The following is a 25,833-nucleotide window of genomic DNA, read 5'->3' as shown; positions in this document are numbered from 1 at the left end:
GGTAAAGCCAGTCGTTCGCATAGATCGATAGGTATATCTCAGTCATTATCATTCAATGCTTGCCTCTCTCCTCATACGCACACATAGGGAGAAGAAAAAAAAGACTGCACTGCTAGAATATGAATTGGAAAATGCAGACTCCAAATGATTATTACCCCACCTTCGGATGCATCTTCATCCCCAACTAACCTGCTAAATAAAAAGCTGTCAAGGAATCCAAACCAGCAGTCCACCCTTATCAGCCGCCTTGACTCCATCTGTCGCCGCAATTCTCAAATTCTTATTATAATACTTATCCACAACCCTCAAAGTAGCCCTGATCCAATCGTGCTTTATCCTAGGATAAATTCTATATTCCATAACCAGCCTGGTTAACGGCATCAGTTGCACACCAGGCTGTTTGGGTCCTTCGAAGTGGAATGTATCGCTGGGATCCATTGATACGTTGAATGTTAGAACGTGCATGGTGGGGTTCTCGAGGGTGTAGGTTAGAGTTATGGTGTTTGTGTCTGGGATGTACGGCGAGGCTTCTGTTTAGGGTCGTTGGTCAGTTGATTTTGAACAATCCAGACTGTTGATGGATTGACGGGGGCTTACCAGCCAAGACCCTTGGTTCACTGCCGGGGATGAGGAGTCTTGGAACCGCCAGGGGGGTGGTTACTATTTCACCGCCTGGTCGCTGCCATTTAACTTTTAGGTCTAGATCTATATCCGAGGACCTTCTATCTTCTAGAGCGTGCTTTGTGACTTCTAGGACATAGACGATATCAACTATTGAGTCCGGTTTGAGTTCTATAGAATTGTTAGCACGTAACCTCTATTTATATAGAATATTCAAAGAAAAATGCTTGCCATAGCCCTGTTCGTTTACCTCATCCGCCCTCGAAAGTTGACATGCAATCCCGCCCTGAACATTTGCTACATCGCATATAAACCCATCCAGCACCAAAGTCCGCGACTCCATCAAAGATATCTGGCACTTAAACACCCATCTTTGTGTTAGCCCCTTTGATACATCCTCTTGAGATTCACGATCAGCTTCTTCAGCTGATAATCTGAACATATTCGGCCACTTCTTCAGATGCACGCTGGGCGAGAAGTCGAATTTTGTTCTGAAGGGCCGTCGAACGTGGAACGGGGGTAATTTGACGTTTTTGGAGATTTGAGTTTCGGGATCAGAGGTTAGGACGTAGAGGGAAACGACTTCTAATGAAACTTCGGCTTCCAGGATGGCGGAGGGGATGGTGAATGAGCGTCGGATTTCTTCGGATGGTGCTATTTTGCCGAGTTGGTAGGGTGTTTCCGGATCATCTTCGATGGAGTCTGAGTTTTCCGTTCGGTCCCAGGTGATAAGTGGAACTGATCGGTATCATATGGTTAGCGATCGCCGTAGCCGTATGCTGTGATTAAATAGGACATACCATCATCGGGATACCCCAATATTCTGATCTTCATTCTCGCATCTACTTCTTCATCTTCCTCGTTCACCACTCCCAGTGCGATCCTAATAGGCTCGCCGATATATACGGGGTCATCCAAACGTAGGATCTTAACTATAAGTCTTGGAGGTCGAGGTAAGATTTTCAAATACATGGGTCTACAAGTCTTCAATGGAACCTTACTCAATACCGAATCTGTGTATTTCCAGAAATACGCCTTCTTGGTTTTGAGAAGTAAGGGATTGTAGTCGTCGATATCGATGATTAGATCGATGTCATATCCTTCGCCGCGGAGTGTCAGAGTAATCGAAGTAGCTCTGACGTCTCCGTGTTCTCGGAGTGGTGAACTAAATTCGAAGACTTTGATTTGGCCAGGGTTCAGAGCTAGATCTGCAGCTCCTTCAACATATGGCTTTTTGCCATCAGTTGGGAAGACGTCTTTTAGCTTGGATTTCATATCCTGGAAATCCGACGAGCCTTCTGCGGCTTCATGCCGAATAACAAGCGGCTTCAGCATTCCCTTGTATTCAACCTTGACCTCATCAAGGACTAGCTGAGGGGAACCTGATTGCGCCTGTGATTTCAAGACAAGCTGCGAGATAGCCATCTCTCCCACAGATACCTCGGTGGCCAGGAATGCGTACTCAGCCGATATAACTGGAAGGATATCAGGAGCGCGTATCGCCAACGTCATTTCTCCTTGTACGCCACCTTCGATATCGGCCAGGCATTTGCCTAACTCTGGTACCTGCGTACCCTCCGGGAGGACTTTACTGTGCAATTCTAAACTTGTCGTTAGAGCCGATGCCGCATCTGATATCTTCAGTGCACAGTTTCGTGCTAGGGTCAAAGCTTCTTTTAGAACCTCTGGCGTCCAGCGGTCTGCCCTCCATGACTTTAGGCCAATCTTCAGGCCGTCGAGTGCCACCTGCCAGTTCTCCCTGGACATCTCTAGTTGCGCGAGTTCGAATAACACCCTCGCTCTGAGCCGCGACTGGCCCTTTTCTACAAACGTGGCGGCACCGGCATTTAGATATCTAACAGTTGCTGATAGCAAGTCCACCTGCTGTTCCTCTTCAGGAGCTTTTACAAGATACAGGTCGACGGGCGAGTCCGACTCGGGTAATCTGTCGACCCTGCGTTTGTGCAGTTTCGAGTACGATACGGCCATCATCCAGTAGAACCCTGCGTGGTGCAAATGTTCTATCGCAGACACTCTCTCGTCCACCTTGATTGATTTGTCTATCGGTGCATAAAAATGCGGGATATCGTTGGCCTTTGGGTCAGGTGTAAAAATCTTCGACCCGTGAACTATCGTTGCCATGATCACTGCCCACCGGGCTTCCCAGGCTGCCCAACCGTACGTACTCGTCCCAGCACCCTTTCGGTCGAGGATATCTGCCATGCGCCGTCGGTGTGTTTCCCATCTCCGCGCTGCCAGTGTTCCGTTTTCGAAGTATATGTAGCACCTGATCGTCCGAGCCGCCATTACATCTGCGAGTAATCGTATATCGTTCCAACGGGGACTCCAATTGTTTGTTGTCTCGAATACTTCCAGTAAAGCTTCATATGCCGTTTCGTAATGACGAACCGCGGCATCCATCTCTGCTCGAAATTCCGCAAAGAGCGCAAGCTTCATCTCGTACCGTACTGTCCAACCCGTATTGCTTAATGTCTGCGACATTGAACTAGGCGGTACCGTTGCTACCGGAGCTGAAGAACGACTGCGCTTTCTACGCGCATGCTTCGATAGTTCTCGGTAGAATTCTATGGCTGTCGGTGTTAAAGATAGCTCTACACTTTTGGCTAACTGTTGAAGTTCGACACTCGAGGCTCTTGCGGGTAAAAAGAATAGAGAATTCTTGGTATCTAGACTTGTCAACCTCCGTATCATTGCGAATCTGCTTTCGACAGATGGAGCTTCGAGTAGGGTTTTCTGGGCGATTAGGACGACAGCGAATTTGATCTTTCGTGGATCAGCGAGGAAGACCTTTTTCATTTCATTGATAGAGGTTGCAAGGGCCCTGTCGACGGCTTCTTCTTGAGCTGTCGGCACAACAGCGAATTCGTGAAAGGAGACGAAGGCGCATGGCTGTAGATAGAGATGTTTTCGTAGCCAGATGTGACTAAAGACACCGTCGGGATAGAGAGGAGAGTCCGGAGTCAATGGTGATATAGGTGAATGTAAAGGTCGTTTTGGAAAGCCGGTACTTGTAGGTGTCTTTGGAGACATGACCTCTAATGGCGAAGTAGCACCGGATTCTGAGAAGGGGGGGTTCGCTTTCCGGGGAGGTAGTGCAAAGTTCTGTTGATCAGAGAGAAGGTCCCGAGGATAATATGTCAGCAATTTCGTCTGCACTCCATCCAATGTTGCTGAATATACGAATGTGATTTGAAAGCATAATGGTTTACAAACATCATTCGTGATTCTTCAGGTAGCTATCTTGGTGGTATATGAGGACAGTGGTGGTATAATAGTGGTGGTTGAGGAAGGAAAGACTACCCTTCCGACAGCAGCGACCCTAAACGCGGACGAGTTTGGCGGTCTTCCTCCTCGTTTGACAGTTCCTTTCCATCCTGAATCTGCACTGCTCTTTAGGAAGTACTGGAGCAGGTCCTCGCCGACTTTGGAGGTTACCAGAGGTTCGTCGCAACTTATGAGTGTGGCATTCTCGAGTAGTGGGTATGGTGGTAAGACGGTATGCGACTCGGTATTACCCAGACCGGCTACCACCAGAAGGGGTAGCGGGGTGGTAAAGTATTCCGGCGGGTATGCTTCCATGACTGCTGCACCTTCGAAAGACAAGAAGGGTGAATTGGAGAGGAAGAGAAGGGGAAGAGCTTCTTCGTCGACGAGCTATTGATATTCTTAAACAGACATTGGCGTTGTTCTCGCGAGGTCCTTATAATACAAGACACGTTAGCGTATATGCTCCTGCTTTTATAACTTCTTTAACCATACTTGCTCAAGCTCAAGTAGGTACCAAGCATATGAAGGGATGTATGGACACGCAATAAGAACTTACTCCCAGGTATCAGTTCTCGATAGTTTATATATCCTCCAGGAAAGAAATCAAGCAAGTCGGTACCTTCGTTGGCACCGATTACCTATATGCAAGAAGGATGACGATAGTAAGTGGCGGTTGTGGTAGGAGAGGAATGGTGGTGGTTGTTTGGTGGGTCGGAGCTAAAAAACGGCCGACTCGTTCCCCAAATTATTACTGACCGCCCGGCTGCGAGAGTCTCTTTCAACTTCGTCCCTATTGCATCGCCGTTCCTCCAAGCCACCCCGTTTTCTCCTCCACCGTCAGGCCTTAGCCTCTGGTAGATAAGCATCTAGGTACTCAATAATAGCATCTAGATCACAGGTCTTATAGCTCTTTTTCTTTTCGTTTTGATCGGACTTTACGATGTCGCAAACTGCCGCCGAAAAGGCTGCGCTTCTACAGATTATCGCGTGGGTTCTCCAGCTGCCCAACCTCGAACTTCCCCGACTGACAGAATCTTTTCCGTTCGCAGAGACTGCAAGGCTGCCGTTAGGAGACACGATGACTGTACGGCTCTTATATCCTAATTATCGTCATTACACTGACGCTTTTTTGTTACAGCATCGGACTCGGACGAAACAGAAGTTGCATACGGTACAAATCGAGGGAACAAACTCAAGCGAAAGGCGCGACAGGTCCACGCTGGTAGTCTCGATGAACCGACAGGGAAGAAACTCACGCCGGAGGTAATAAAATACTGCCATACATAAAGACACTCTGTTCCATGGCTAGTCTGATTGGGTATATTTAGGTGATCGAGTACAATGGACGGCAACGAATGATTCTTTATCGAAACACTGGCAAGCGGGACGAGCCTGAAGAACAGCGGGCCCCAGGGTCGGGAAGGAAGAGAAAACAGAAGGCCAATGCTAGTATCGAGGATGAGAGTCCTGCGGATTCGGATCCTTATGCCAGTATTCATCTTGAGAGTATGATTGCCCTTTGTCTGGTAGTCCCGTCTCCGTCCCTCCCAAAATATTGTCGGCTAAAATCGTCTGTCTCCTAGCTCTCCTCGCACCCGCTGTCGAACCGAAGGACATACCGAATCACCCTGCCCTATCGATACCGTACAAATCCCGACACCTAACCGATCTCTGTGACCAAGTGCTGGACATAATATGCGCCGAACACAAACATCTTGTTACGATCAAACGGCTGTTGACCCACCTATTGGGTGACGATCCGTGGGTTACAGGAGATAAGATGGAATCGGTAGTGGCGCCAAAGTTTATCCAGGAGGCACAAACTATGATTCAAGAACGGGAAAGGGTGAAGGCTGCTGCTGGTGGACCAGAGAGCCAGCCGAAAGAGACTCAATCGACAATACCGGACGGAGACGTCGAAATGGTGGATAGTGGGAGACCAAGTGAGAGTGCTGAGAAACAGCCTGCAAATGAAGTGCCGGCGAAGTCGCCCATACCAAAAGTCGAGCATCCGTCTCCACCAGATGGGTTCGCAGAGACTGCAGGGGAACCATCGTCGGCAGCACAGAACAGACCGGCTCAGAACCCACCGGCAGCGGCCGTCAATGGCGACCCGAACGCCATGCAGATATCTGATGGTGCTACCCCTGCGCCTACAGGACTCCCTGCTGGTGTAGATCCATACGAGATCATCAACTGTACTTCTCCTTGGTTCTACCCGCCGGCACGTGACGAAGACGCCAGGAATTTTGGGCTTCCGGCGCAGGAAGCCGAAGAAACTCGACAACTGCTCCTGCTAGCTGTACAGAAAGAAGAAGAGTTTATTAGAGGGCTGGAAAGGGTTCGTGCCATGCTGTTGAAAGCTGACCGGCAGCGCAGGGAGGTTTGGAATTGGTGCCGCGCAGATGGGGCGCCAGATCTAAGCGACGGGGAGGACTATGTGGATCTGGAGTACTGGGGTCTGAAGGAAGGGGATTTAGTTAAGGGAGCAGAAGAGGAAGAGGAGGAAGATCCAAAGGGCAAGAAGACAGCCCGGCCAAGCCGGAGAAACTAGGGCAGGGCTTGCAGTCGGTAGGATTTTTGAATTGAAGTTGATATATTATGGGATTGGTTTGCACTGGTTACTTACTTGCTTGATATTGAGGATCGCGGGCCATGGAGTATATGAAGTATGCACTGTCATAGAGGGTGAAGCTTGAAGATATGTCTTTGAACTCGGATTGTATTCGGCGTCATCTGCGTGTATGCGTGTACTATAAAACAGAAAGGTTTCTATCGCAGGGTATAGAATATCTCAAGTCTCTTCTTATTCTCTTCTTCTTTTCTATCTCCCATATTCTCATCTTTATCCCTTATTACCAGCCTCGACAATGCTGTACCCGTGCAGATATTGCATGATGTATGGGCGTTCGATTCTAGGCCGAAGGTGCACTGCAGATATGCACGCAGCGAGACCTAGCCAGACCCTGGCCGACAGCTGCTAGTTCACGCGCAAGACAATTTACAAAGTCCCTGTATGATCACTGGTCTGTCAAGAGAAAATTCAGACTCCCAGGAGGGACTAGCTTGTTGATAGGAGTAAAATCAGCAAATAAGAGCGGGTGGTCTGCTTGCTGGCGTCCGAATTTCCCCACTCTGCTGCTCCTTACACCGTTCAGAGTGGAAAAACAGAGAGTGTTGGCCGCCCAGCAAATTTGACGGACGATTAGAGAGACTCTCCTTATTTAACTCTGACCCTTCTTCTCTCCCCATCTCATCCCTCAACCCCCATCATCACAATCCTCACACTACAGCTTCATAACAAGCTTCCTTACTCACTGAAATTCACATCCAAACTACCGTTCTTCTTACCATATCTTCAAAATGCGTGAAATCGTAAGTTACTTTGCTGTTTCCCCTTCTTACTTTTTCGCCCCTGCTTCGTGTCTATCGGATTTGGTGGCGTGGTAGCTTTATCGAAGCTCAATACCAGACCGCGTAGCTCTCCAGCCTACTCGAACACGTCCAGCTAACATCAAATTCTACCTCCAGGTCCATCTCCAAACCGGTCAATGCGTATGTCCTCTCGGTGGTAGCTGCCGCTGCTCGCTGCTCTATCAGCTTCTCGCTTGTTTGTTTTTTAATATATTTTTTATAACTAACCGTCCTGCAGGGTAACCAAATCGGTGCTGCTTTCTGGTATGTTGCCTCACGATCCTTATCTTGTGTGCTTCGCGTGTACATGATAGCTAACAGACTCGACACAGGCAAACCATCTCCGGTATGCTTCAAGCTTAAAACGTCCTCCCTCACGACTATCGTCGGACAAATTTAACTAACCATCGTGCTTCACAGCTGAGCACGGCCTCGACGGCTCCGGTGTTTACAATGGCACCTCTGACCTCCAACTCGAGAGGATGAACGTACGTCTGCTACTCTCTCGGTCTTGTTTACCTGATATATATTTATAGACATATAACTAACGTGGTCGCGTCTAGGTCTACTTCAACGAGGTCAGTCTTGTCTTTTTGCGCTGCGGATTTGTTAACTAAAACAACCAAACCTAACAGACTTCACAACAGGCCTCGAGTAACAAGTATGTTCCGCGTGCTGTTCTCATCGATCTTGAGCCCGGTACCATGGACGCCGTTCGCTCCGGTCCTTTCGGCCAGCTTTTCCGTCCAGACAACTTTGTCTTTGGTCAGTCTGGTGCTGGTAACAACTGGGCGAAGGGTCATTACACCGAGGGTGCCGAACTCGTTGACCAGGTTCTCGACGTCGTCCGTCGTGAGGCCGAAGGCTGTGATTGCCTTCAAGGTTTCCAGATCACCCACTCCCTCGGTGGTGGTACCGGTGCCGGTATGGGTACCCTTTTGATCTCCAAGATCCGTGAAGAGTTCCCAGATCGTATGATGGCGACTTTCTCCGTCGTTCCATCTCCAAAGGTCTCCGACACCGTCGTTGAACCCTACAACGCCACTCTCTCCGTCCACCAGTTGGTCGAAAACTCCGACGAGACCTTCTGTATCGATAACGAGGCTTTGTATGATATCTGCATGCGTACCCTCAAGCTCTCCTCCCCATCATACGGTGACCTTAACCATTTAGTCTCCGCTGTCATGTCCGGTGTTACCACCTGCTTGCGTTTCCCAGGTCAATTGAACTCCGACTTGAGAAAGCTTGCCGTCAACATGGTTCCATTCCCACGTCTCCACTTCTTCATGGTCGGATTCGCCCCCCTCACCTCCCGTGGCGCCCACAGCTTCCGTGCCGTTACCGTTCCGGAGCTCACCCAGCAAATGTTCGACTCCAAGAACATGATGGCTGCTTCTGACTTCCGTAACGGCCGGTACCTCACCTGCGCTGCTTTCTTCCGTGGAAAGGTCTCCATGAAGGAAGTTGAAGACCAGATGTTGAACGTCCAGCAGAAGAACTCTGCTTACTTCGTTGAATGGATTCCAAACAACGTCCAGACCGCTCTCTGCTCCATCCCACCACGTGGTTTGAAGATGTCCGCCACCTTCGTCGGTAATTCGACCTCCATCCAGGAGCTCTTCAAGAGAGGTATGTCTTTTTTTAACACCTAAATATCTGTGCATTATGAATTGGTTTGCTAACGCTTAATTATCTTCACAGTTGGTGACCAATTCACTGCCATGTTCCGTCGCAAGGCTTTCTTGCATTGGTATACCGGTGAGGGTATGGACGAGATGGAGTTCACCGAGGCTGAGTCTAACATGAACGATCTCGTTTCTGAGTACCAGCAATACCAGGAGGCTGGTGTCTCCGATGGTGAGGAGGAGGGTTACGCAGACGAAGAGCAACAGGAAGAGTAGATTATCACTTGATGATCTTTGTCTTCTTGTGAGGAGGTGTAAAGATTTCGATGACTTGTTTTTTTCCATTCTTCCTTTTTTTTTCTTTTTCTAGCTTTCTTTGGAGCGGGTCCTTTGCATGGACGAGCGATTGTTATTGGAAGGGTCATGGTAAAACATCCATTTACAACTCTAAAGGACATTTCGACTTGTCTGAAGGATTCGGAGGAAAGAGGGATAATAGGAAGGGGAGAAAATCCGGATATTGTTTCTTATTGCCACCCCTTTCACTTTTATTACTCTTCTTTCTCAACCCCCCTTTTTTTTTCAATTATATAAAACTACCTCTCGGGGTCGAAGGTGGCTACTTTTCCAATCATTTATGTCTGCTAATGAAACCCCAAAATAAAATAACATTAACCCAAGCATGCAACCATGTGGAAGTTGCATAGCTTTGAGAGAAAAAACCGAAGGCCATTGAAAAGTAATATACCGACTTGGGTTTACTAACGTTATAACCAACGCACCTGAGTAAGCGCCTACGGAGGTTGGTCTCGAACACCAGACCCCACGGGGTGGTCACCCCCCAGATCCGATAGAGGTGGTTGTTTTGTAGACATGTAACCTTCATGCGTGGTCATTTTAAGATTGAGCACAGTGCGATTGGGTTCGCAGCAGTTCCTGGATACAAGAAGCTATTTAACGATGAAAACATACAGTGCTCCAAATTTCGCCTGGTGCCGACATGACAAGATATAGATAGCTACCTACAGAGCAAAACAGAAAGAAAAAAAGACCGACGGTTCAAAACAGCCTCCATGAGATCCCACGCAAAAAAAAATGCCACCCTTAGATAAGGAGCTACCTACTTTGTAGACAGACAGCACCCAAATATCGTAATAAACCCTAACTTTTTTTTTTCGTGACCATTCCGTTAACGAACTATCTTTACCAAGGGATTTGAGGGGGAGACTAGAATTCGACATGAGCCCGGTCCCCCCCTCTAAACTTCATAAACCTCGAATGGTAGAGGAATCACCGCCACTTCTGTCCACCCTTCTTAATTCCCGGTCGCTCCGCAAAAAGGCCATCGCCCTTAATCCCCATCGTCTTTCTCCTACCACTATTCCACCCATCTTCTTCAAGATGACTCCCGCTCTCCACGAGATCCATCAGCACCGCCCCGATATTCTGCACAAACCCCCAAACACCTTGGAAGTCCGCCCAAGTAGCATCCCAATCGAACCCTGGAACCAAATTCCCATCGTCGCCTAGCTTCCCAGCAGCTCTTTTATTATAATAATTCATACAAGCCAATACGACACCTAATACAAAGAATAATTGGAAGATATTCCGTGTTACGGACCAGATGAAATTGGTAATTTTGGTGACGAGACGGAGGACAAAGTAGACGGCGGAGACTAGAAGGACTATAGAGACTAATGTTGGGTTTTGGTTGTAGAGATTGTTTAGGATCGGGTAGACGGCCTTGAGGACATGTGCGAGGACGGTGCTGGCATGGTTGGCCGCGACTTTGGCGTATGGGTAGGCTTGGACGAGGAAGTCGTCCATGATAGGTAGGAATGGGCGTCTAGGAGGTGAAAGTAGGGCGTGAGATGAGAAGGGAACGGATGCTGAGGCGCTCCTTAAGCCGGTAGCAGGAGCAGGAGCGATAGCAGGAGTGACAGTATCGGTGGTGTTTGTTTCGCAAGTAGCGTTAGGTGATGCAGGGAGCTCAAGCCTAGCGACGATATGATTCTCCTCCTTTGGGAAGCTGGAGAATGGAAGCCACGGGGGTATGGCGTCTTTAACACTAAAGAACTTGTTAGCGATTGCTGATGAAGATATGTTTAAATTTCTGGTAGATGACCAGATGAATGAGGTAACAGAGAGTGCTCCAATGCTGTAAGAGGAAGACCGGCTAAACCGACGTTTGGAGCTTCGGAGAGGTGTTCCCATCACAGTAGATGAAGTTCCCATCTAGTTTCTAGGGATATATGGATTGGATTTGGCGGTGGAAGGTGTATATATATCGAACATACCTGGGATGTTAAGCAAGTAGGTCGAAGCTAGCGGGTACGAGGAATGCAAGCTCAACGAACGGTGTTTGAACCCGCGATGTTGTAACCAAGCTGTGAATTGGGCCCGACAATTCGTTTCACGTCGCAAATGATGAGGTAGAGGTAGACGGTGAGGTGAAGGATATACGTCGAGAGTGAGGGGAGATGGCGGGGTTCTCTTGAGGGGAAGTGGAAGTGGGATGGAGGTTAAGAAGCAATAAGAGGTCGCGGAAGGACAGAAGATGATTTGGGGCAACAACAGCTGGCACCATGACAACGCAGCCTGCAGAACAACAGCACACGACTTCAACATCAATCCCGGACACTTTCTACTTCCCTGCTTCTTTCATAATTGTGACAGGTCATTTCATTCAATTAATAGAATATACTTTTAATCAGCAAGTGCTTTTCTCCCTTCGATGGACTAAGAATAGATAATATGGACAGTGGAGATGACAAGGGAGCCAATCTACAAGGCCTCGCCGGTCTCCTGCTTCTTCAAACCATACTTCTTCAACCGGATAGCCTGCACGCTGATAAATCCGGTGGTCTCACTTGGTGCAAAGTCACCAATTTCGTCCATGCTGCTCTCGCTCATATCGTACAGCTTCTCGGTCTCCGAGCTTCGTCCGAGCGCGGTGAACGATCCCTTGTAGCACCGACACCTGACTTGTCCGTTCACGTTCTTCTGCGAGGAAATGATAGCATCCTCCAGGAACTCACGTTCTGGTGAGAAGTATAGACCGTTGTACAGGATCTTGGCGTAGTTGAAAGTGACAAATTGGTCTCGAAGGGCGCGAACTTCACGGTCCAAGACGAGACCCTCAAGGTCAACGTGGGCGTTTCGGAGGCAGGTGAGACCGGGTGTTTCGTAGCATCCTCGGGACTTGAGGCCGATGAACCGGTCTACAAAATTAGCATTTTTTTAGTATCGTATCGTAACCAAGTAAGATAAAACCTGGGGCAGAAGAAACACACTCTCGACGATATCAATCCTGCCAACCCCGTGCCTCCTAGCAATGGCATTTGCCTTCAAAAACAACTCCAACGAATCTGTTGTCTCCTTTCCTTCCTGATCCACCAGCTTAACCGGCAGACCCTTTTCAAAGAAAACGGTGAAGTCCTCTGGCTTCTCCGGCGCATCCTCAGGATCAACCGTGAGCTTCCACATATCCTTTGGTGGGGTGACGTCTGGGTCCTCGAGGATACCAGCCTCATAGGAACAATGTGCGAGATTCTCATCCATGGACCATGGCTTCGCCTTTGTCTGAGAAACAGGAACACCCTTCAGGGCAGCATAGTCTAACAGGTCGTTCCTACCCTTGAATTTTTCGTAAAATACGGGATCACGCCATGGGGCGATAACCTTGATCTTGGGGTCTAACGCATAAAATGCGAGCTCGAAACGAACTTGATCGTTACCTTTACCGGTACACCCGTGGGAGACGGCAAAGCAGCCTTCCTTCTTCGCGACAGCCATCTGGCCACGGGCGATGACAGGGCGGGCAAGGGAGGTACCGAGGAGGTAGACGTTTTCGTAGATGGCATTGCACTGGATGGCGGGGAAGCAGAGCTGGTCAACGAATTCCTTTCGGAGATCATCTACGTAGCATGCGCTGGCACCGACTAGTAATTATCTATACGTTAATAACAATTCATCCATGAATAATTGCAGCTGCTTAGTAGGTTAGGGTGAATACTCTTTGTAGCCTTGGCTTTGGCAGCCTCGAAGTCCTCTGCGCGTCAATTCAATCAGCATGCATCCCAACAATATAATTAATTTTGTCAAAGTGTGGAATACCTTCCTGGCCGACATCAGCCACTACATAGAGTCAATTAGCATTTCCCGAACATAAAAGATCGAGTCAATTGAGCGGAAACTTACTATAGCACACGACCTCATAATTCTGTTCCAACAGCCATGCCAAACTACCCCACATACTATCAACAACCAATAATTCGACGAGAGGAGTAAACAAGTTGAACTCACATGCAGCTGGTGTCTAAACCGCCACTATACCATCAATTGAATTAGCATCCGACGATAGTGGATAGCTTCAAGACTTCCCCCCAATAGATCATATTCCGACTTACGAGTAAGCTAAGCAGACCTATAATCATAACCCTAGTCAGCTCCCATTCTATCCACAATTACAAGCATGATAGCTAATGTGTACTCGCCTTTCCCTTCGACATTGTGCGGACTTCAGTGGCCATAGAATGCAATTAATAGGTGGTACAACGAAGAGGAAGTTGGAAATAGAAGTATGGGAATGAAGCTAGAAAGAAAGAGTTTTGACACTCAAATGCCTTGGTACAATGAATGGTTTGTTGGGAACCAAGTAAACCAAGAGGGAAGAGAGATTTATCAACGGAGAAATCCCCCAGAAAATTTATACCGACGCTTTCCTCTTAATATACCCCAATGACTCTTTCTCTCTTTTTTCGATAGGTTGGCTAGCATCGGATAGTCCCCAGCTGCATCAGGCTAATGTTTTTATTTTATCTTTTTTCCCTTTCTTTCCTGCAGATAGGGATCGATTTGCTCTACAACATCTTCTGAATTTCCCCGCCGATTTCGCTAGCGTTTGGGGAACAGCTCGACGGCCTATTTTCAGTAGCGACAAACCGATGGAGGGGTAGATTCCAAAGGCCCCCGGTCCTTGTACCAAATCAAAAGATAGGATAATATGTCTATCGTCCCGGGACTAGTCCGGTAAGGCCGCCACCGGGAACCACGAAAATTCAAATTTTCATCCCGGTGCTAATCCGAGTCGGGTCGGAATTCATATCGGGAGCTCACATTAAGATTCGTTATTCGCCGTATTGTAAAATCACACACTGTCAACACAATATAAACGATGCCTGTGTCGATGAATCAATGAATGTCTGATTATCCAGGTGTTGAGTAAACGATATTAATTTACATTTTAGCTAGATCGGATCTCTTCTATTAAAGTTCATATCGAGGTCCTACGAGCTCCGTTCAATGATAGCAGCTCTGCCATCTTCTTGTTTCGTTGTTCTGCCCATTTAAGTGCCGATCCATCCTTCGCGTTAACATCTGCCCCATTTTTTATTAAAAAATCCGCCATGGCTAGGTTCCCCCATTGTACTGCTCCGAAGAGCACTGCCCCTTCGTCCTCATTTATATCTGCTCCGGCGTCGAGGAGTCGTTTCGCTATACTCTGGTGCCCTCCTTCTGCCGCCGTTGCAAGAGAACCCCTTAAATCTACTCCATTTTTAATTAGTAGCTCGACTATCGCATCCCACCCAGCTCTTGCTGCTTTCTTGAGTGCAGTCGCACCGTTGGCTTTAAGATTCACACCCTTCTCAATTAACAGCTCGACTATTTCCAAGCGCCCTGTTCTTGCTGCTTCCTGCAGGGCGACTCCTTGAAAGGACACCCCTTTACCTATCAACAGCTCTACTATCCTTTTGTGTCCTGCGTTTGCTGCTCTCTCAAGTGCTTCCTCTGACTCTGATGTTTCGTATGCAGTAATGCCTGCTCCTACCTCTGCTAAAAGCTCCACCACCTCGGTGTACCCCCTTCTTGCCGCCAGAACAAGTACTCCTTCACATTTTACTCCTTCTTTTATTAGTAACCCTGCTACTTCCCGGTGGCCCATGTCTACCGCCAACAGGAGTGACCTATCTCCATAGACATCAAAGTTCACCTTTCCTTTTTTTATCAATGACGCTACTATTAAGTGGTGCCCATGCAAGGCCGCCTCCCGGAATACATCCTCATACTCAACTCCATTCTCGATTACCAAATCCACTATTTTCTGATACCCTCTCCCATTCGCCCACCCAAGCACTCCGGAGGGGTTGAAGACTGCTTTGTTTTCGATTAACAACTCCACGATATTTTCATAATCCCCAGCTCTTGCGTGATCCAAAGCGGTATATCCTGAATCGTCACGGATATCTATTTTGATACCGGGTTCATCCAATAAGATCCTCACGCATTCTTCGTGGCCGTTCTTAGCAGCTAGTATCAATGGCGATCCCAGTATACCGATGTTCAGAGAGGCTGTATCCTCATGTAATAGCATCCGGACAAGTGAAGAGTGACCATTTCGGGCTGCGAATAACAGCGGCGTTCGACCCTCCGTATCACGGATATTCCTATCGGCGTTTTTTTCGAGGAGTAATGTTGCAACATCGACATTCCCGTGTTGTGCAGCCCATGAAAGAGGAGTCCGGCCGTCAGGTCCTTTCTCATCTACGTGATAACCTTTCTTCCCGATAAGATATCTAATCACTGTCGTATTGTTTTTTTGAGCCCATCGCCATAGTTTCGCTTCGACGTAATCCGGCACTTCGTCTTCTGCAGCCCCGCATCGTTTCAGCCGCTCTAAGCTCTTGCTATCTCCAATCTCGCTGGCTATCTGTAAACCGATCCAGCCATACTGATAAGCAAGCTTTGACATAGCTGAGCTACGGTCTCCTTTCGAGACTTGCTCCAGTAGCTGGCAGACCCCATTGAATCCAACGGTTCGAACTTTCTGATCTTGATGCCGCATCGCTGTGCGATATAGTTCTGCCAGCTCAAGGTACGGTTTTTTAGCTTCGGAGATGCTGGAATTGGAACAGATCCATTGTAGTAGTGTTTCGGCCTCTGTGAATTTGTTGTCGTTTTTGATAAATGATTTAACATGGTTCCGAACCGCTGCCAAAGCATCGTCCATCCCAGGTAGTTTTGATTCCCGCATCAGTAAAGGAACTATACACATGTAAGCGTCCTCTCTCGAACCTAACCCACTATTCTCAAAACAATTGGCCATGTCTTCAATTCGGCTATTCTCTAGTAGAAAAGCACTTTGCTCGAACGATGAGCGAACTGTGGTTTTTCCACCGATATCATCGATATTCCGAAGGACAGCTCCGAGGAACGACATGAAAACGTCTTGGGCACACATCGTTAAAGTTGAATTTTGGGTAAACACGAACAACGGTATAGCTGTCGCCCGATCTCCGATATCTTGCGATACTTGGCAACCAAAGAGCGGACGGCCTTCAGTCATCCGGTACACCGTGTTGGTTCGATCGAAGTTCCCTTGTTCCAATACCAGCCGTCTTTGGATCCAAGCCTGATACCAAATTTTGGCTTCGTTTATACCAAAATCCGGGACTGCTGTAATCATGCGAATGTTTCTCTTATCCGAACTCCTGCCGCCGTCACTACAGTCGCTGCGAAGAAGAGACCAGGCCCACAACCCTATGACCGCCTCGAGTTCTGAACAGTCCGATTTCCATCCTAAGCCCTCTTTCCGGAGACGGAGATAAAATGCTTCGTCGTTCAATCCACCACGGATATATATTGGCCAATGGAGCTGCCGCACCTTCGAAAGGTCATCCCCTAATCGTGAAGATAAGATTTCCATAGCATTTTCGATAGCTGCCTGTAACTGGGATGCTATTTCTCGAACTTGAAGGCCTTTCCAGGAGAGACCGTGACCTTCGCTAGTCAACCGGGCAAGCCGCGCCCTCGCTACCAGTGATCTTATACCTTTACCGGCTTGAAAGTTCTCAGATGCTTTTTTTTAGTCCTGCCGCGTTAGTCATAAATCATGGGCATTAGGGTTCGAAGGGATATATTATACCAGATAGCTTCCCTGCTTGCTTCCTGCTCACAAATAATGCATCCACATCTTCAAGTTTCATCGCCAGAAAATCTAACTCATGGCCTTGAATGATATTCCTATCGTCTTTTCCATCATTCACTTCCATTGCTACTAGATCCCTCATTTCCGTTCCACGCTGTGCCCGAAGTCCGGCTCGGATAATCGCCATCAAAAGGGTAGCACCCAACTGCGCCATAATAACGGAAGAGTGCATTGCCCGCAACCCCACGAATTGAACAATAAACCCGAGTATTGTAACTACTACCGTTACCCATAGAATTCTGTTGAATTTGTTGCGATCCCCAGCTTTCGAAATGATGTACTTGGAATCATTGCTGCATCCAATAAATGACCCGAAGACCTGGTCACCTATTTTTTGACCTCCGGGTTGGACCCAATACATCTGGCTGGTGTCTTTCTTCTTATAGTGGACTTCTTGGGTGCTTTGTTCGATGATGAAAGCACAAAGGAACATGCCAAGGCAGAGCAACAGGGTGCCAGCCAGTGTAAAAGGAAAGGCATAGCTTTCAATCAACTTCCCGGTTTCATCTAACAAAAATTGTGTAGGATATAGGTAGGCGGTAAGGCCTGCGTATACTAAAACTCCTGTAGGAATGTAAGCCCAAGCTAAGTTTTTGGTCCGTATTCGAAGTAACAACCCTAATGCCTTTTCTCCCTGTTGGATTGTTTCGCACTTACCAAGTTGTAGAATTGTGCCAAAGGCGGCGGCTATGTATGTGACCCTTTTAGGTTGGCGTTTTATACCGATATTGAGTGATAAGTTAGGTCGGTGATATCGAGATTTCTCCAGATCCAGCTGGGTCCCCTTCACAGCTACCCAAGCACCCTCACGACAAGCACCATCGAAAAGCTCGATACCTGCAGTACAACCCGGTCCTTTGTAGTCTTCATCTTCAGTTTGCAACTTCACAACCTCAAGAATTTGTGGAGATCCGAAGACGCGTGCTATCCCGCCTTCGTGCCATAATTCTGATGTTGTTTCTGAAGTGCAAGAGAGAAGTTCTACTTCTGCGGTCCCTGGACTTTCTTGTGCCCTGCCGATAAAGGCTCTTAAGGAAGAATTGCCGCAGACCCGAATAGCTGAAACTACGGCTGTAAGAATCCCCAACGGGGCCATAGCAAATATGACATTATCCCATATGCTTAAAGATTCGCTCAAAAATTGCTTTGTCACCTGCTCTCCGAATAGCGTAATAAGCGGAGCCTTTTGCTATGTATTAGTACGCTCATAAAAAGCTATTGTACGTTAGATCGCACGTACAAGATCGGTCGCAAGGTTATTGGTAAAGTCGTTCCACTCGATGGCTGTGCTGGGGGGTATTGAAGAAAGTGCCAGGATTAAACCGAACGCTATCGCCATGAATCGAATTGATTAAACAAACAATAGATTATATACGCCCGTATACCATTGATAATTAAAAATACAACATCGGATATCGATAGCAAGGACCTTAAAACTGCGGACTTGTGTGATTCTAGTATATAACCGGTTGGTGGGAGAATTATTTGAGCAATTCGACTTTGAAAATCGGTTCTATCTGACTTATAAGACACCGTTACACTCCTGAAGGCGGCGCAAGGCAATCGGGATCCCCTTCATCAACGCACGCTGCCAAGAGCAATGTGCGCGGGCTACCCGCTTGTACTGCAGGGCTGCTATTGGTGCAGTTGGCGCTGTGTTTCCAGCATTGGTATTTAAAGCACAAGGACTGCTTCGAGGGAAAACTTTGCCACAGATATACATACTGTGTAGGGACTGAAGTCCTGTACGAGGCCAATTCGTGCTCCCAGCCAAATCTGTGGGAAGGACTTGAGCAATTGAGGTCGGAATAAATCCATGTCAACAGGGCTTGGATCTATCGAATACGCATACCGGACCCTGTAGCACGTAAAACATATAGTCAGCTCTACCATCCTTCGATGTATGCTCTAGAAAGCCAAATGGGATCTAGATTTTATATTCATACAACATTCACCTCGCCACCTAGTTTCGTCCTCCGAACTAGATATCTACGCGAGCAGAGTATAACAGAGATAACGTGGGACAGAAAAGCTTAGCAGGCCGCATTAGGCGGCTCGGGACCTTGCACTAGTACCAACGAAGGTAGCTAAGTGGGACCTTGCAAGGCCGGTAGGAAAAACGAAATTCCTGCTTCCCGCTAGATCAGAAAGCAGCGGCCAGTTTTCTGCAGCCCAACAGTAGAAGCCAGGGTTTTCGATTCCTGTCACTGCGGTTTATTCGTATCGGGTATCCGGTGTTTCCGCGGGCGACTAGTTATATAGGGCTATCAATATTTGCGAGCACAAGCACCAAAGATTTTGAGCGTGTCTGCCAAAGAATTTCACGGCTTCAGCATCACCAATTAGGGCTCCGGCGAACAGTGGTTATCGACATCTTGAGGTTTTAAATTAATTTTGAAGTTCGGTACTTCCCTTCCTTGGAACGGCGCATTTAATTTGGAGTTTCGACACGTGAAAGTTAGTGGACTTTCAAGCACTGGCAACTTCGAGTTTCGGGTCAGTTTCGCCTCGATCAGCTGCCCTCTTTTAAGCTTCCACGAGTTCTCGAATCCCAATAAATAGCAAATCACCAGCGGAACTCCGGTACTCGAGTGCTCGGCTTCATCTTCGTCTTCTTCTTCATATCAACGTTCATAGCGACAAAGAGCCGTCAATATGTCTTGGTTACCGTCTTTTCCGTATGGCCCAAAGGTCCAGTCGATGTGGGAGCCGGCGACCTCAACCATCAAGTGAGTATACTTGTATAAGTATCTAGATATAGAGCTTCAACTGACAAAAACTGACATTTGAATAGCTTCTGCGAGGAAGATTTCTACCTCACCGGGTGTACGTTCAACTAGCTGCGCATTTTCCAGATCTCAACCTGCGATCTATATCTAATATGTATTTATAGACGTCGCTGAGGTCATGAACGTCATTACCAACAGTCTGTACATCTGGCTCGCCTACAAAGGTGCCACCCACGTCTTCAAACACGACCACCCCAGAATATTTGCCCTGTGCTTCATCAGTTATGGCATCATCGGTATCGGGTCTATATTATTCCATGGGACTTTAAAATGTAATACCTTCCCAGCACCTTACATGCATGTCATAAAATAAGCTGTGGACATAAAGTATTAAACAAGCGGCCACATAGACTCGATGCAGCTCGTAGACGAGTGCGCCATGATCTACACCGCCCTCACAATGTGCTTCGCAACTTTCTCTCACGGCCGGTCGCCCCTAAAACAATTCATCGTGCTCCTCGGCTGCGTGGGTATTGGCCTTACTATCACGCTAGTGTACCACTACCTCAAGAACCCGTTGTTCCACCAAAACGCCTTCGCGCTCATCATGATCACGCTGTTATCACATAGCATGTATATGATGGAGACCCACACACGGGAGAAGAACCCTGCGGCGACGAATTTGATGTGGAAAATGGTGCTCTGGGGGATCTGTGTCTTTTTGACTGGATTTGGAGTGTGGAATTTGGACAATATTTATTGCCAGCAGTTGAGACGGTGGAGGAGGGAAGTAGGCATGCCGTGGGGGTTCGTTTCCGGTAAGAGATCCTATGAGTCTAAAATAGTAAACGGGGAAGTACTACCGCTAACAGTAAAAAATTATAGAACTCCATGCTTGGTGGCATCTGTTGACCGGCATTGGGAGCTATATCCTCCTCGTCTGGGGGCAATACCTGCGAGCGACCCTAGATGGAAAAGGTGACGAGTACGAACTGGACTGGCCGTCCCTATTCTCCATCCCCAGCGTCGACAAGAAAGATGTCAAGGCTAAGAGCCAGACTAATGGCGAGGCCAAAGCCAACGGGGTGAGTGCTAACGGGGTGAACAAGAAGAAGTCTCTCTAAACTTCAACTATGCACGTTTTTATTTTTTTTCCATTTTTATTTTTTTTTCATTTTTCATTTGAGACTGCAGCCATACTCATATCCTTTCCATCCCGCGTGCGCACCTTTTATTTCTTTCCCTCTGTTCTTTCGGGTAGATCTTTTGTTATACGGCAACGGCATATATGATAGACACTATTACAATGAGCATGAAATCGGAATATATTCTGTTCTTCTGAGTACCCTTCTTCCAATAAATACCATTTAAATCCAGACCATAGTCTGCAATCGATTCGGGACCGGACTGTGCGACTTTTTATAAAGATTCTGAAACAGCCGCGGCGCCGTGCGTACATAACCCGCGGTTTCGCCGGCTCCGATGCTGTAATCCGTTGGACCCTCGCCAGCCAGCCCGCAAACCCAAACCAATGCAATGGCCGGCAAGATTGCGTATCTGCTCTGCATGCATGCGTGCGATAGATTAATTAACCCGGGTCCTTCGCCTGTGGTTTCATTGCACTGCCAAAATGACGAATATCAACCGTCCTGTTCGCGAAAGAGGGAAATTGAAGGCGAGGGCTGTAGCTAACGTTGAACGTGGCCCCAAATTAGCACTGCCAGCGGGAGCTGCTGCTCTTTTACTTAAAAACAGCAGCGGATCACCATAACGAGAGTCTGCACCGGCCTATCTGACACCCTTAATAACTTCAAACCTCAAAGCCTCAAACACTACAAACGTCATCAACAAACCACCTCGATTGCTAGCTAACCTCCGAGCCAAGGGACTGGCCTGTTATATACACAGACATACATCCAAACATACCTTATGCATACCTGCCGATGTAATTTCCACCCTCACAAATTTCCGAGCCTGGCGGGGATATTATCTCGAATCCTTTGAGCAGGCTTGACTTGATTGCTTTCACCACAAAACCATAAATTCCGGCCTCGAGGATAGGCGCGCATAATACACAACGCTCCGTCAGCCTTATATCCTCCACCATCACCGCCATTTCTCCTCTATTTTCTTCCACCACCTCCAAGCTCGAACCTATTTCTACCAAAGACAACCTTACTCTAAAAGGCTCCAGAAGGTCTCGTCAGAGGTCCTTGGCTGTAGAGCAGTAATACGCCATTTTCGCACAACATGAACTTCCTCCAACGAGCTGTCGCCGGCGTCGAGTCACGCTTGGATCAGGTGCTAGCCAGCGATCCGAATATTATGGTAGACAGTTCCTCGTCGAATACGGCTGGGAATTCGAATAGCGTTAGCAATACTTCAGCTACTACCACCACTAGTAATTCGACGACAGCTGTTACTCAAGCTCCGGTTGTTGTCAAAGGTCGTCCATTCCGTTCAATCATCTGGCTATAAATCGTCCTTTTTCGAGGAAGAAAGGCTAACGTTAGCGGCAATAGTAGATGTCAAACCTACACCGCCTACATCAGCGTCGCCGACACCACCACCGGGAATGGGGAGGATGACAATGCAAGAGCGACTTGCAGCGGCGATGGCTCGCAGCGGCGGTACCAGAAGCGCTAGTCCCGCGGTGGGAAGCTTGTCCGAGCGAGCAGCGAGTCCGAGCCCGAGCCCTGCGGTGAGAAGGTCAATCGAGGATACAGAAACTGTACGGAAAAGCATAGATGTCCCAGTTGGCGACAAGACTACCACAACAACTTCGTCCGAGGAAGCTCCGAAGGTGGAACCGACGACTGAAGCTGTAGCATTACCGACTGAATCGAAACCTTCAGACGATCAAGAGCAACCATCCACCAACGGTGTGGAATCTACACCCACCGACCCATCACCACTTCGAACGAATATCGATGCTCCTCGCAAATCCCTCGAATCCCAACCTCGAGCATCAATCGACGCCAAACCCCGAGCTTCACCAGACTCGAGGCCTAGAGCTTCTATAGATAAATCCCGTACATCTGTCGACCAAGCTGTTCCTCCTGTCACCACAGCATCTACCCCTCTCCCCACCGCCCCCACCATCGAAGAACTCGAATCCACCATCGCTCAACTCTGCGAGGATCTTACAGCATGTGAATCCCGTCGCTCTGAGGAATCGTCTGCCGCTTCAGAACGCATTGACTCTCTCGAAGAGAAGCTAAAATACCTTTCAAAGGAATCAGCCGAGGAAGCTCGTAAACGGATACAAACAGGTGGTTCCTCTGCACTAGAAAAGGAACTCGCGAAACGGGACGAGCGGATCGCGTTGTTACTCGAAGAAGGAGAGAGGTTGAGTAAGATCGAGTTGAAGCATATGAATAATATTAAACGGTTAAGAGCAAAAGCTCAAGAAGATGAGAAGGCCACTGCAGAGGCAAAGAGGAAACAAGAGAAAGCCGAGAAGGAAGCTGCAGACCTGAAAGAGAAGACAAAGAAAGCTGTTGAGGCTGAGAAACGAGCAAATGAGAGGCTCAGGGCGATGAACAAACTAGAGGTCGACAACGAAGGCTTGAAGAGGGAGAGGGACATTCTCCAGATCAGCACTAGCGATTTGAAGCTCCAGCTTGCCAAGGCAGTAGCTAGAGCAGACGATGCAGAGAGCAAAGTCCAAACAGAAGCTCTGGAAGCCGAGAGGAAACTCACGGCCGAGCTCAGAGAGAAGCTAGAGAAAGCTCAAAACGATGCCATGGCGGACAAGGAAAGATCTAAAAGTGAGATCTGGACCTTGCAGAGTAAGCTTGAGAGAGATGGTGATAGAGCTAAAGCTGTGGAGCTAGAGCTCAAGAATGAAGTCTCCGTAAGGCACCTTTAACGTAGAGGGTCTACTCCTATTTCTGACGATGCTAACTCGTCCACAGATGCTAGAAACAAAGTTAGAAGTCATGCGAGCTCGTGCTGAGGAAGCGTCGACGGGAACTTCGGGTCATACACACGCAAAGCTATTACGACAAATCGAAACGCTTCAATCACAGTACGCCGTCGCAAGTGAAAACTGGCAGGGCATTGAAGCCAGTTTGGTGACACGGCTTACAAATATAGAAAAGGAACGGGACGAACATTCCCGCAAAGAGGGTGATATTAGGAGGAAAGCTCGAGAAGTGGTATGTATCATAATTCTTAACCTATGCTCGAACCTTCTAACAACAGCTATAATATAGAATCAAAAACTCAAACGCCTGGAATCCGACCTTGAATCCGCCAATCTCAAAGTCCAGGACCTCGAATCCTCCCTCGCCACCCAATTAACCCTTTGTGACGACCTTCGCAAACAAGTCACCCTGCACGAAGACTCCAAACTCCAACTCACTAAGAAACAAGAAGAAGAACGAACCGCCTGGCAGAAGGAAATCAACAACCTCAGAGATTCACTAAAAACCGCTTCATCGGCTATAGTAGACGACTATGCATCCAGACCAAAATCACGACCAAACTCTATATTAGAAGCAGAAGGGGCGATAAGACCATTATCGCCAAATCCACGACCGAGAAAGCAGAGTATCGGATCGGATATGAATGCTCCATTCCCTTCGAAGCGGATGTCGAGGACGGAGTCTGGTGATAGATTAAATGAAGGGCCGGGGAGTTATAGACGACCTACGTTACCTGAACCGACTAGGCAATATACACCGAGTTGGGGGCCTACAACCCCCGATTGGACTCCATATCGGGTTATAATGGTGGTATATCTCGTCAAAACTCATTATTTGGAGGATTTGGAGGCCCGGGTATGGGAATGGGAATCTCGGTGGGGAACTACCCGAGTACACCGTCATTGAGTACTTCGATGATGAGCCCTGGTATGCCCGCGCAAGATGGGGATAACGAAAGCATTTTTGAAGGAAACGGAGGCCTCATGAGCCCCAGTAGTCACGAAGGAAGAAACGGCGGTGGCGCGCATCTAGGCGAAATTCTAAGCGTCTCGACAGTAGCAGCAGGTCCTAGTGTTCAGCTCGTGGAGCGAATGTCAGCAGCTGTAAGGAGGCTCGAGAGTGAAATGGCGAGTAGCCGGGAAGAATTGGTGCGGATGACAGCACAAAGGGATGAAGCCAGGGCCGAGGTTGTGGCATTTATGACAGAAGTTGATGAGAAGCGGTCATTGGAAGCCAGAGTGCAAACACTCGAGGCGGATTTGAAGGAGAAGGATGGGGCTTACGAGGCTACGTTGGTCATGTTGGGGGAGAAGAGCGAGGAGGTGGAGGAGTTGAAGAATGACGTGGCGGATTTGAAGCAGATGTATCGAGATTTAATCATGAGCCAGACGAACTCGTAGACGTCAGCTTCTTCTTCCCTCAGAAGGATGAGGTGCATATAATGTGGTCCTGTATTTGATTGTACATACATCCTTGTTCTTTAGCGTATTACGGTGGGGTTATTCTAGCTTGGTTTGATGATTTTTAAATATATATCTTGAATATTCGAACAAACTGCCGGAGCTAAAGTTGGAGTCCTCGAAATTCCAGCCTGCCAACCTACTAATCCTATTTCAGCATCTAGATACCAACATACAGTGACATCGATCCTAACATGCAGTTAGATTGAAGATGCCGTCTATGGACAATTGTCGACAGATTCAATTGACACCATCGCCTGTCAGCGGATTCGTCCCGTTATCTTTTCCACTGATGCCTGAAACTACAACATGGATGACAAGTCTCTGGATCCTACCAGCAGGCTGTAACGTCGTCAGCTAGGGCCTCTTTCAGGTTCCTCTTTCGGATCGCTACCAAAGAGCACATGTCCATGGTACGAGAAAGTTGAAGCTCTGGCCCCTTTACATTAGCAAATACATTGACTCATGAAACTTCTAGGATTGGATTTATACTTATCCATAGTATTTGATGATGCCCGTTATCACCATCATTCCTATGCATATGACATTTTGCATTTTTCCGATTCGATTCTCCTAGATTTCCACATGCATCAAAAGTGTCACATTCTCGGAAATCCACACGCTAAGATCTCAAGAAACGCCCTTTTATCTCTCCGTCCCCGGATTTCCTTTCTTCGACTACCAAGCAAAGTGCTCTACAAATGCTCAAACAAATGCATCTCCCCGATATCGACATGATGCTCGTGTCGTAATCAGAATCCCCTCGTCCCCCAAGACTCT

At 47.9% G+C, this 25,833-nt stretch overlaps 8 protein-coding genes across 9 annotated transcripts; 4 read left to right on the top strand and 4 right to left on the bottom strand.

Moving 5' to 3' along the window:
- Positions 1-207: 207 nt before the first annotated feature.
- Positions 208-4,221, bottom strand: DFL_007451 (uncharacterized protein; the record flags this gene model as incomplete). Its single annotated transcript, XM_067637037.1, has 5 exons — positions 208-530; positions 598-792; positions 853-1,359; positions 1,422-3,744; positions 3,943-4,221. 5 exons carry the CDS (start codon positions 4,219-4,221, stop codon positions 208-210), a joined length of 3,627 nt encoding a protein of 1,208 aa, XP_067488593.1.
- Positions 4,222-4,849: 628 nt separating this feature from the next.
- Positions 4,850-6,463, top strand: DFL_007450 (uncharacterized protein; the record flags this gene model as incomplete). Its single annotated transcript, XM_067637036.1, has 5 exons — positions 4,850-4,896; positions 4,959-4,993; positions 5,048-5,172; positions 5,238-5,415; positions 5,493-6,463. The coding sequence occupies 5 exons, from the start codon at positions 4,850-4,852 to the stop codon at positions 6,461-6,463; spliced, it is 1,356 nt and encodes a 451-aa protein (XP_067488592.1).
- An 809-nt stretch (positions 6,464-7,272) lies between these two features.
- On the top strand, positions 7,273-9,224 carry DFL_007449 (beta-tubulin; the record flags this gene model as incomplete). 2 transcript variants are annotated; one of them, XM_067637034.1, is made up of 8 exons in its annotated part: positions 7,273-7,284; positions 7,441-7,464; positions 7,562-7,587; positions 7,656-7,669; positions 7,744-7,811; positions 7,887-7,901; positions 7,971-8,952; positions 9,025-9,224. In XM_067637034.1, the coding sequence occupies 8 exons, from the start codon at positions 7,273-7,275 to the stop codon at positions 9,222-9,224; spliced, it is 1,341 nt and encodes a 446-aa protein (XP_067488591.1). The 2 variants fall into 2 exon arrangements, with proteins under 2 accessions (XP_067488591.1, XP_067488590.1); XM_067637033.1 differs by having other exon boundaries at positions 7,959-8,952.
- Positions 9,225-10,238: 1,014 nt separating this feature from the next.
- Positions 10,239-11,162, bottom strand: DFL_007448 (uncharacterized protein; the record flags this gene model as incomplete). Its single annotated transcript, XM_067637032.1, has 1 exon — positions 10,239-11,162. The coding sequence occupies one exon, from the start codon at positions 11,160-11,162 to the stop codon at positions 10,239-10,241; it is 924 nt and encodes a 307-aa protein (XP_067488589.1).
- A 570-nt stretch (positions 11,163-11,732) lies between these two features.
- DFL_007447 (uncharacterized protein) lies at positions 11,733-13,480 on the bottom strand (the record flags this gene model as incomplete). The annotated part of the gene is made up of 8 exons (XM_067637031.1): positions 11,733-12,169; positions 12,242-12,889; positions 12,964-12,999; positions 13,065-13,085; positions 13,149-13,192; positions 13,254-13,277; positions 13,358-13,374; positions 13,445-13,480. 8 exons carry the CDS (start codon positions 13,478-13,480, stop codon positions 11,733-11,735), a joined length of 1,263 nt encoding a protein of 420 aa, XP_067488588.1.
- Positions 13,481-14,223: 743 nt separating this feature from the next.
- DFL_007446 (uncharacterized protein) lies at positions 14,224-18,274 on the bottom strand (the record flags this gene model as incomplete). Its single annotated transcript, XM_067637030.1, has 4 exons — positions 14,224-14,495; positions 14,571-16,805; positions 16,873-18,118; positions 18,176-18,274. The coding sequence occupies 4 exons, from the start codon at positions 18,272-18,274 to the stop codon at positions 14,224-14,226; spliced, it is 3,852 nt and encodes a 1,283-aa protein (XP_067488587.1).
- A 1,316-nt stretch (positions 18,275-19,590) lies between these two features.
- DFL_007445 (uncharacterized protein) lies at positions 19,591-20,788 on the top strand (the record flags this gene model as incomplete). The annotated part of the gene is made up of 5 exons (XM_067637029.1): positions 19,591-19,664; positions 19,730-19,761; positions 19,829-19,996; positions 20,075-20,482; positions 20,550-20,788. 5 exons carry the CDS (start codon positions 19,591-19,593, stop codon positions 20,786-20,788), a joined length of 921 nt encoding a protein of 306 aa, XP_067488586.1.
- Positions 20,789-21,914: 1,126 nt separating this feature from the next.
- DFL_007444 (uncharacterized protein) lies at positions 21,915-24,993 on the top strand (the record flags this gene model as incomplete). Its single annotated transcript, XM_067637028.1, has 5 exons — positions 21,915-22,110; positions 22,190-23,520; positions 23,582-23,824; positions 23,882-24,468; positions 24,591-24,993. 5 exons carry the CDS (start codon positions 21,915-21,917, stop codon positions 24,991-24,993), a joined length of 2,760 nt encoding a protein of 919 aa, XP_067488585.1.
- Between the last annotated feature and the right edge of the window lie 840 nt (positions 24,994-25,833).

This window comes from Arthrobotrys flagrans, assembly GCF_004000055.1.
Source record: "Arthrobotrys flagrans strain CBS H-5679 chromosome Unknown unitig_8, whole genome shotgun sequence".
Classification (NCBI taxonomy): Eukaryota; Fungi; Ascomycota; class Orbiliomycetes; order Orbiliales; family Orbiliaceae; genus Arthrobotrys; species Arthrobotrys flagrans.
Note: the sequence above shows the minus strand (reverse complement) of the source record. Positions and strands in the feature narration are given on the sequence as shown.